The 11,345-nt window shown below is 43.7% G+C and overlaps 1 protein-coding gene across 1 annotated transcript; it reads right to left on the bottom strand.

Annotated features, from left to right (window-relative positions):
- Positions 1 to 476: 476 nt before the first annotated feature.
- Positions 477 to 11,139, bottom strand: DNAJC14 (DnaJ heat shock protein family (Hsp40) member C14). The gene is made up of 7 exons (XM_058171494.1): positions 11,003 to 11,139; positions 9,255 to 10,705; positions 8,101 to 8,207; positions 6,277 to 6,396; positions 4,780 to 4,940; positions 2,785 to 2,881; positions 477 to 1,818 (listed from the first exon to the last, which is right to left on the bottom strand). Exons 2-7 carry the CDS (start codon positions 10,410 to 10,412, stop codon positions 1,581 to 1,583), a joined length of 1,881 nt encoding a protein of 626 aa, XP_058027477.1. The 5' UTR covers positions 10,413 to 10,705; positions 11,003 to 11,139; the 3' UTR covers positions 477 to 1,580.
- Between the last annotated feature and the right edge of the window lie 206 nt (positions 11,140 to 11,345).

Here is an 11,345-nt window from a genome sequence, read left to right as displayed (position 1 = left end):
CTAGCACTGATGATGTTACCTAGTTAGGGTAATGAAACGCCTGCAAGAAAACCACCAAGCTCAGAGAGCACCAAGGACCCCTCCTTTCAACCCTGAGCTACAAATATTCTCCTTTATTGGTAAGAAAGTCTGGTAAGGTCACCCAACTGGGCTGATCTAGCAGGATTTGTCATGATCTAACAATGCAAAGGAGAAGCAAATAAATATACTGCTCCCATGATTGCTCTCTAGGCAGAGCAGTGAGGAAGTAGTTGTGGCAGGAAGGAGATAACCGTAGGCTCTGTACCCTAACACCCCTCAATGGAGTGTCTGGGAACACGCAGGGTAACCGGGTAGCAGTACGAATACCTAGCTGTTTCCACCCTAAAAGAAAGGACGTGCTAAATTACATCTTTAAAGGTTGAATTCCTCAAATATATAATCGTGTCCCGTGTGCAACAGTTCATGGGCTAAGAATGAAACGGTAGGCCAGCCTCTCCAAGGCATTGATACGTATTTATAGAAAGGATAATACACATTGTATTAAATATATGTATATACATACAAATCTGAACTTTTAAAAAAGTAACCTTCTATAAAAGAGGTTGAACAATTTGTAGAGCTAGCCATCCGTGCTAACACACCCATGTCGCGTCTGACTTGACCACAGTCTTAGGCCAGCATAGACAGACTCTGTATGTACTTGCTAGGATCCAGGAAGAGTAAACCAAGCACCTTAGAATATCGGGAACACAACAATCATTTTTACTTCCAGAGCCAGGAGCTCTTTAATCGCGTGGTGGTGCAAAACACCTCCTCTCAGTAGTCTTGCAACGGAGTTGGGCAACATCCGGGTCTCCGTAAAGAAGGAGCTGACTTGGCATAATCCTGAGCGATAAGTAACAATAACTAGGATGCATCTTCATTTCCCCTGGCCTTTTACTAAAAGTATTAATCCAGACGAATTCCTTTGCATGGCAAGCAATTAATTAACATTTTACACAAGGAAATTCCAGGCAGGGAGTAGCTCTCCTCTCACCATTTAATCTAGGGGCAGAACTCCCAGGATAGGATTAGAAGACAGTTGCTGAATAGGGTCTCCCCTTTCCTGCCCACTCTAAAAGTTATCACCGGCAAACCACACCTTCCCTGGGCACTAAGCCATCCTCTACCTTTTTATTTTTCTTCAAAGCCTTGGAATGAAACAAGAGAGGTTTAGAGCCAAGCCTTTTTGTGGACAAGAGTAACAATCAAGTAAAATAACTGGTGGACGCTGTAGCCCCACCCGAGAAGGAGCACTAGACAATTATAAAAGCATATGATTGGATGCTTAAGGGCTCAATATTATCCACACCTTATTTTCATTAAGTGCATTCAGGAAAATATCCAAAGGAGTTCTTTGGTATCACAGGATCCGTAGTAACGACTGCACGGGAGAATATTTTGTTCCAACTGGAAGTTACAGGGTTATAAACGAGTTCCAGAGGAGCCTGGAGGCTTATCTCTTCTCAAGAATACTTTTTTTTTTTCCAATTTTTAAAACAGCCCTTTTGCTACCTGATAAAAAACCAGGGAGATTTCCCTCCCGTTCAGTCAGGTCCTTAGCGCTGAAAGGGGCGTCGCACTTTTTTCCGCCGTTTCTGCTTCGAATCGCCCTTCTGGAAGCTACTGTCGACTTTTGAAGAAGAGGCAGGAGGCGTCGACGCATTCCCCGGGGCTGCGGGTTGGGGGGTGCCGAAAAAGTTCCCGTTCGGCATCTGCCCGGGATTCCCTTGGAAGATACGGTTGAAGAAGTCCTGCAGTTCTGCAGCAGAAGCTGGACTACTGTCTGAAGCAGCTCTTTTTGGGGTGGGGTAGAGGAGGAAGAGCAAATGGAGAGAACAAACAAATCATCAGTTCCCCAACTGGATTTCAGCAGAGATAATACATTTGGCTTTATGCTGAACTACATAGCGGAAGGCAAACTTCAGAATTTGCAACTATTTATCCCGGGAAGAAAAGGAATCTATTTTTGGAGGACCTGTATAAATACTAAATTTTATTTATTTATTTATTTAAGGAAATTTATATAGATGCCCAACTCACTCTCAATCACATGGTTGTTCTTATCTTTACAGTTCTATCACACAGAAGGCTATTCCACATTCTTACTGGCATACTGTATTGCTTTAAGCCCCAGGAATATAAGTTATATAAGCTGAGTTTCACGCTCTTATCAGCTTATTGCAGAAGTATAAAGAGACAAGACAGAATCTGGCCTCTGTAGTGAAAACTCTCCTGGTCTGAATCTCTTTTAAAAAAGGAGGAAAATGAGACCCAACACAAAGAAAGTTACAAGCCTTTGTTAGTTTGGAATTAACAACCAATCAGGTGTAGGGCTGCACATTTGTGTTTAACACAACTACTACTACAAGGCTAATTGTGGACTATGGATTTAAATATTCCACCTTTATTATTTTTTAATAAACAACTCAAGGCGGTAAACATATCTAATGCTCCTTCTTCCTCCTATTTTCTCCTTTCCCTGTGAGGTGGGTTGGGCTGAGAGAGACTGACCGGCCCAAAGTCATCACCCAGCTGGGTTTCATGACTAAGGTTGGACTACAATTCATGGCGTCTCAGATTCTAGCCTGGTGCTTTAACCACTAGACATGTGCCTGTAAAACGGGAATAAAAGATCAAACAGATCTTTCCACAAACTGAGGCAGCCTACATGAGATATATACCATAAACCCCTAGATTTCGGTTCTGAATGAGAACCAAACATTTATTAAGAAGCAACCAACAACGTAATTCCACACTAACCTCTGGCGTCCTCCAGAGCCTCTTGATCCAAAAGAGATGTGATAGGGAACTCGATGCGTATCTGGAGAGATTCCCACTCGCTGGCAACCAGCCCATTCTGCATATCAGAAGAAGAAGAAAAAACCAGCTATCAGCTATTCTGACCCAGATCTGCCTCACAAAACAGACAGGAATGTCCTTAAAAATCTCATTTTTCTTCCTAGACAGCATTTCTCAGCTTTTGCAGGAGGATGATTTATCATTCACATGGCACTTTTAAGGGCTAATATTTTAGTTTTGATATTAAAAATAGGATTCCCTTCTCAGAAGAAAACACGATGCGATCTCTTCTGTTTTCATAGCACAGGCTTTCTGGGTGTTTCAGTAGGGAAAAGAACAGCGTTCTGGCTCAGATCAGACTTCCATCTAGTTCACCCTTCTGTTTCCAAAGGGGCCAATCGGTTAACAGTAGGACACTGGCCATTGACAGTCTTATCTTCCACCCATTTGCCTGATCCTCTGAAAGAGACTATTTTCTAAAAGTATTCTTAAATCCTACCTATGTGCAGGGGTGGGATTCTACCAGTCCCGGTGAACTGGTAGCTCCAACCATCAGCTGGGAGCGAACCGGTTCACTCCGATGATCAGGTGGGCCTGTCTGCCCCCCCCCCCCGCACTTTACTGACCTATATCTTCTCAGCTGATTTGCACGGCAGAGCTGATTGCGTGTTACTCCCTAGCAGTAACGCGGAAGGCAAGTTTTCGTAAAACTGTGCACGCGCACGCAGCTTTACAAAGCGCGCGATCACTGAACCGGTTGTTAAACTGACAGGATCCCACCATTGCCATATGCGGGTTCTAGCTAAATAAACACTTCTATCTTGGCTATTTCTTAAAAGACTTCAATTGCATACGTTCTATTGTTAGCAGGATTAAAATATTTTTTTGGGTGGGCTGGGAAACAGAAAACAGCTGTAGAATTAAGCTCGTCGTGAAATAAAAGCTAGAGTCGTTAGTGTCTTCGTTTCACCTCACTTCTCCTGCCAGCTGCTCACACTCTTTAGTGCAACTCCTCTCTCCCTGCAATCTTCTCTCATCTCCCAGGTAACCACCGTCCTCCCCTTTCCTTCTCCTCTCAGTGATATTCTCCTAAGGTTCACTTCACTTCTCTGAAAGCTTCCATGTTGGTGGCCATTACTACATCTTTGAAAGCCAAGCTCACTGGTTAAAACTAATCAGGAGTTGAAATATAGCACAGCATACTTTTGAGTGTAATTGCACTGTGGATTTGTATGAAGGCACAAAGATACTTGGTTAATTTCCTGATGCCTACAGCATCACATTTTACCTTTTCCATAGCAGCCACATAGAGGGTTCAGATTTTTATCAAGCTATGCCATTATAACCCAACTTCTCTTTACTGATCAGGAATTCCTCCTCCTCAGCTTCCACCTGCCTGAAAGTTTTCACACCAAGGTATTTGTTTTTTATTGGGTCAAGATGTCCTTCATCATGCTAATCTCTCTCTCACATGCTCTTTCTCCCCTTCCCAGAGAAACCTCTCTTTAAGGCTTCATTGTGTCCTGTTTAAAACTGAGCAGAAAGCAACATTCTTTAAGACACTTTATGCATTCAATCTGAACTTTATATTATATTTAAGCCTTGTTTCATATCTGAAACAAAAGTTAAATACATTTTTTGTATAAGCAAACTTTTCTGTTAGGCTAGGCTCCCTAACAGACACCATTCTCCTCTCTCATCACTCTGTAATCCTTTATTGGACCACCACTGCCAGATACATGGATGTGGTTACTGGAAAACACACACACACACATACATATGCATGCTATTCAGAGTCTGCACAAATGTGGAGTTACCCTAATTTACCGTGCTCTGTGAGTCTATGTATTTACACACATACACACAACAGACTGCTAGGCAAAATAAGAACAAGAACCTCACTAAATTTCAACTCTGTGTTTCCACTTTCCATTGCCAGAGTGATAATTCAATTACCTGTGATGTCATAAACCTTCCCATCCATCATGGCAAAGTATGTGATCTTCAGTCCCAGCATGCTGGATTCCGCCCAGAAATCCCCTTCCTCAGCTGCATGAAATTTACTACATTCTGCACAGTATCGGCCATCCAATGGGTCACGATCCATCTCAAACCTCCTGCAGCAAAGAATTTCAGAGGTTAGAAAGCACCAAGTATGTTCATTGTATTACAGCATCCCGTGGTTTCCTGTGTGTGTGTGTGTGTGTGCACGAGCACGTGTGTGTGTGTGTGTGTGTGCTTGCACGCATGCACATTTAATTTCAGGAGAAATGCAAATAACAGAATAACAGAGTTGCAAGGGATCTTGGAGATCTTGGAGATTAACATAACATAATAACAGAGTTGGAAGGGACCTTAGAGGTCTTCTAGTCCAACACCCTGCTCACACAAGAGACCCTGTACCATTTCAGACAAATGGCTGTTCAAATAATATCTAGGCATAGATCATAAAGAAAACATTCTATGCTCAATTTATGAACACGAAAGCTTTTCTAAGCCAAATATTTTAGAAATGGATAAAGGACCAGTAGGAAATGAAAATATGGGAATTTAAGCCTATGGTCAACAAAATTAGTAAGTAATTGAGGTACAACTGAACACTTGTAGCATGTAACAGTTGGGTACTGATAATCAAGCATTTTCCAGTTTTGAACTTACAGTATATAGTCGTTGAGCTATCAAATCTATATACTATCATAAATACATTATAGGCTTCTGCCCATTAACTTATCCAGTTAGTGTCTGTATTTTTTTTTTAAATAAGCAAAGGAAAGTTTAAGGTCTTGGGATTTGAGTTTCTTTGCTTGTGAAGGAATCTTTCATGTGAAGCAGGCATTCTGGTGTTCTCTAAAACCTTTAACCACTTGACTGATGGGGTTATTGCAGTGCTTCTCAAATAGTGGGGCGCGAGGCGCGAGGCTCCGTAAAGGGGGGCGCGTTTGACCTCGGCAAACACTGTCATAACAAGCTAATGATACTATTTACAGTCGCGCGGGGGGCGTGAAAAATGTTTTCTTCTTCCTAGGGGGGCATGACAGAAAATAATTGAGAAGCACTGGGTTATTGCAACAGTTAAGTGTGAGAACCGGTTGCAAGTCACTTTTTTCAGTGCAATTGTAATGTTGAACTGTCACTCAATAAATGGTTGTAGGTTAAGAGCTATCTATCTCTCAATCTTTCAGAGTCTTTGACACCTCAACTAAAAGCTAGACTATTGATTTAGGCCAGCTCAAGAAAAAATATTCTACACTACTATCCAGAGACCTTCAAGGGAATAGAAACCTTGGTGTTGTCACTACCCTCAGAAGGAATCAGGCTTAATTGTAGTTTCTCCCACACACAGAGATTAGAGAAATGAATGGAGACTCTGCAGAGTCATGATCCTGCTGCTTGGGTAGTCTGGCTGACATCCTGTTGCACCAGTGAAGAGATAATAGACGGCTGGCCACTTACTTGTGCTTCCCTTGGCACTTGTTACACTTCATTGTGTTCATGACTTCCTTCAGATCATCCTGGAGCTTGGACAGGAAATCATTCATGGACTTCGTCAACTCTGTCTCTGCCATGCGCTTTCTGGAAAGAAAAAGAAAGTAAGTGAATTTAAAAGGGAGCATCAGTTACACAAAGCTTGACTAAGGTTGTAGCAGTGTGCACATGGACTGGAAATCAAAGCCATTTCAAGCTACGGGGAGTCTCCAGGTTACACAAGCCCTGATTTACATTAGCCTGACCACAAGCAAGGAGTCCCAAAACGACAGGATTTTTTTGTCAAGGCATGGATTACACATTTGGATGTGCACGAAAAGGGTCTTACGCAAGAGTTCCTGAACAGAACCCCTGTATGACCTAGAGATTGCCGAGAGTAATCTCCAACTAGCACTTGGCTGACCTTGGTGTAATTATTCCTTGGTCTGGAGACCACCAGGCAGCAACAGGAATATAAGCTAAACTGGGGGGAAAAAAACATTCATAGCAATGGGACACCACTTGTGTACTTGGACCATGAAAACTACATGGCGTCTCTATGGTCACAAGTAATCAAGCTTAACTTGAAGGAGGCTTCAGCTTATGATTAGCTTCAAGCTGTTGGGGACAAAATTCCTCTGGTTAGGGTTGATTAGAATGATTTTGCTGTTATAGAAATGGCTTGAAAGGTTGAGAAGCGCAGAACAAAAGATTTAAGCTTTTTTTCCTGTATTCTATTGCACTAAAGAAAATGAGAAGTATGACTTTTTTCTTGGCCTTGGCACTTCTCTTTTTTCTCCTTCTTAGCTTTCCAACTTCTGTTTCATGTTGTATTTTTATCTTACAATAAACTTTAATAAAAATATTTTAAAAATCACCTCCTAAGGAAAGTATTTAGGAAAAAGAAAAACTCAGGTTGATAACTAAAGTAATTTAGTAGTTCTGAGAGTCAGGGCAGAATATTATCTAGTATCTGATCTCTAAATGTATCTGCTCTCTTATCGCCTGGGTTTTCTTTCCTACAAGCCCTTTAGCCCAGGGGTCTCCAACCTTGGCCACTTTAAGACTTGTGGACTTCAACTCACAGAATTGAGGAATTCTGAGAGTTGAAGTCCACAAGTCTTAAAGTGGCCAAGGTTGGAGACCCCTGCTTTAGCATAAAAAGATAATTTGGATGCTATGATTTCTAGTGCCTTAATAGTTTTCTTCTATGGTTCAGATACTTATTGTACATACAAGCAAGGAAATGATCAGATTTTTCTTGGGGGGGGTGGGTGGGATATGGGAAGAGCCATTACCAAAATCTTTTTTTTACATCAAACGTGTGTAGAGTGAGTAGAGGTGAAACAAGGACCAGCGAACAGGACAAGCTCCTTTTGTCCAATCCTCATGTCACCTAGCCAATTTTATTGTTGTTGCTCTTGAATGAATAATAAACAGAACAGATCTGAGGGACTCATTCTAAATTAACTTTCACAGGAAGACTTAGATAGGCTTGCCTGGGTGATACGTACCAGATGTTGCGGGAAATATATTATTTTCAGGTATTACAACTGGTGTTTCCATTGCAGAAAAGAAAAAAAAACCTCAGGGAAGTAATGAAAAACATCCAGTAGTTTCAATAAATGTTGCTACCTGACAAAGTTGATGCTCACGTTTTCAAATGTATTCTCTGTTCCCTTAAACAGAGATCCCTCAAATCTCTTTGAAAACTGGCCTCTCCACATTGTCCAGGTCTGCAGTTCAAACTTCATAGCTATGTGGTTTTGACTAGGGAGTGAAGAAAGCTCAAATAGGTTTCGGCTGACTCACATTTCATATTCCTTCCTCTTCTCTGGATTGCTGACAATATCCCAGGCTGCCCGCAGTACTTTGAATGCTTCCTCTGCCTGAGGGTGCTCATTCTTGTCTGGGTGAACCTGTGTGACACCCCATCCCAAAGTCCCAAAGAAATTAGACACACCCTTTTAAAAACATCTGAGGCAAATATATGCTACCTATATATTGCCAATAATTCAAACAGTCATCCTGCAAAGTAAAGCTGGCACTCTCACTCCCATGTGACATACAGACCACAAAGCCAAAACAAAGCAAGCAGGCTTTATTGACCGATCATTCCTTGTACAGGCAACATTTCTGTTCAGAAGTTCAAGTAGGAAGGTTCTTTGTCAACTGAGCGCTTCCCTTGCAACAACTAGCAACAAAAAATGACAGGATTTTTTTGGGGGGATCAAAAGCAGTTTTTCAGCTAGGGGATAGGAGAGATTAGCAAATTCCAGAAGCAGAGTTTGCAATCCTCCTTGGTGTAGGATTATCTACAGCTCATTTACCCTTCTCTTTCCTCATGCCGGGAAAGATGGAGAAAAGCAAAAATGGGATTTTCATTCAATACACCTTGAAGATTCAGGCTGGAATTTTACAAGCTGAGAAATGAACTGCAATCCTCAGCATCTCCGGACAGGAAGATAAGTTGAACCAAGTTTCCACACATCCTGTTCCCTTGATAGCCAAGGAGATAAACAAGGAGAAAAACTATTTGTCTCGGTTAACTTGATCAACCTTGCTGCTATAGATGATGTATAGATGTTGAAATTAATAAAGGCTTGTCCTCTCAAGTAGTACAATAATTATAGTGTCAATATGCTGCTAAGTGACGTGAAGATTAATCAATTGTACTATGAAAGACTGCATGATATTCCAGACCTCTTCCCCCCACCCTGAAAATGTTGGACCATGTCAACCAGACAAGAAAAGAGCTCTCTCCTACTACTGTCTTTAACAATCCTCACCAATATTCTCAATCCTTGGAGGAGGAAGAGCTGCATTCTTGTCACAATTATTTGCTACAGTAATACACGGAGAAGTGGGGAAAGGAAGGTCACCTCTTTTAAACAGAGGCTTTCTCATAAAAAACAGACATGCTTCCAATCACCAGTCAACCTTTTAGGTTCAAAAGACATGCTCACCAGTACTGCCAAGTGCCGATAGGCTCTCTTCAATTCGACATCGGAAGCTGTTGCGTCCAGGCCCAACACTTGAAAAGGATTGAGCTCATCTTCAGGGGTATGTGCCATAGCCAGCAAACGTGCCACCTCTTCGCCAGGCTGGAAGGGTCCGGATCCACCAGGACAGTCATTCTGAGCAGTGCTCCTTGATTGGGTGGTCCTTAATCCTTTGGGCATCCAAAGGACAGCATGCCACTTAAGCAGCAGACCTGCCATCCATTTGCAAATCCTGAATTCTCTGAAGATGACCCCAATTTGAGGGAAATCAATAGTTGAAAGAAGCCAGGCTCCATAGCTAGTATGAGTCATTCTACTCAGAATATTGAGTAGGACTGACTTGGAAACCTTCCAGCAGAGTCGTATACTACCCAGGAGAAGCATAAGCACCAGGAAGAGAATAGCACAGAGCATCTTAAGGAGGCGGTAAGCTAGCGACAGCCATGAGGCTAGCTGTCGGGTCAATTTTCGACATCCTATCCTTCCACGCTGGATCCAAGCCTGCATGTCAGTTTGAACGGTGTTTAAATCATGAAGGCTGAAAAAGCAGCAAGAATACAACATCTTCCCACCAGCTTCCACCCCTTCACCACACCGGAGGGTGACCTGTACAATTACACTGATGAACAGTCTGAAGCAAGAAACGCAGAACGAGGCCAGACCTTCCAGATGCTTCAGCAACTCAGCTTGGACATGATGATGCCCACCATCACTCCTCTTCCTAGTCTGTCTGTGTTTCCCCCCAGAGGGTACAAAGTGACCGTCTCCTTTGTCTTTAGGAGTAGAGCGTTGTCTTTGTTGCCGGGCAACTTTTCTTCCGCCAGGAGCCCGAGTGCAATCAGGGATTTCCTCCTTGGTTTTTGTAGCCAGGCCATCTTCCGCATCTACTTCTTGGCCTAACAGCAGCGTAGACGGGTCCTTCTCTTTGAATCCTGAATGCCAGTGCTGACAACTGAAGCCGCATAAGTCATTCCCTTCCTCCGAATAAGCTGCAGAGAGATCAGACATCTCCCTCGGACAGTTACAGGAGCCAGTTTCATTACTGGGAGTTTTATAGTCAGTAAAGTGCAAGCTGCCATTGTCGCGATCGCAACTGCCATTCCAAAGCATTTTTGTCTCCATCGCACCTTTTCTCCCGACTTAAAAACCTCAGCCTTCCGAGGACTCAAGAGCTCTTCTTAGCCAGGAGATGCTTCGCAACAACAAGACTTTTTTGAAGTGGACATTTTGCTTCCTGCATCCTGCATCACAAAGGCTGCAAGGGTTCAGAACAATCTTGCCCAAATCAGGAAACTCTAGCTGGGGTTTACACAAAGCTCCAGTTCCAGGCCTGAGGTGTTGTTCCATGGTGGTTTTGCCTTCCGGAATCCCTGGGGCTTCGATGAAGGTTAAGTTATAGCCATCTTGTAGCCATCCTGCAAAGACAACCCGAAAGAGAGGGGGGGGGAAAAACAGATTGCAGCTCAAATACAACAGATCCTTTGCCCCTGGCTGGAAGGTTGTTTCCAGTCTCAACTCGTCACCTCAATATTAACTGATCGCGGAAAACAGAACCCCGAGACCCACTTTCAGGGCTGGAAGCGGGGAAAGGAAACAAGTGGAAAGCTGCTCCATACCGGGGGTGGCGGGGGGAGAAGGAGGAGGGTGGACGGGGATTTTCCCAACCGGGGCCGCAAAAGCCACCACAGAAAGAAGGCGAGAGGGGACGTTACCTGGTCCTGTTACCTAGCAACGGGAGGGGGGGTCCTGTCGCCGCCGCCACTCCTCTTCCTCCATCTGACTTGCCCCCTCGCTCCCTTCTCCGGCAAGCCTCCGCTTCCGCCTTCCGCCCGCCTGGCGAAACGTCGCCCTCCACTTTCCACTTCCGGGTCAAGGGGGAGCCTTTGAAGTTACGCGATTGGCGCGTCACGGCCGGCCCCGAATCTGCTTTTCATTCCGTCCTTTTTCAACGTCTCCCCCCCCCCCCGCCCCACTCCCACGCGAGCTCCAGTTTCCTCGCGCGCGGTTCTCCCTCTCGCGTGCCCGGGAGACAAGCGCTAGTTACCGCCGGCAGGT

The sequence above is a fragment of the Ahaetulla prasina genome, chromosome 2, assembly GCF_028640845.1.
Source record: "Ahaetulla prasina isolate Xishuangbanna chromosome 2, ASM2864084v1, whole genome shotgun sequence".
Classification (NCBI taxonomy): domain Eukaryota; kingdom Metazoa; phylum Chordata; class Lepidosauria; order Squamata; family Colubridae; genus Ahaetulla; species Ahaetulla prasina.
The sequence above is the reverse complement of the archived record's forward strand: the minus strand, read 5'-3'. Positions and strand labels throughout refer to the sequence as shown.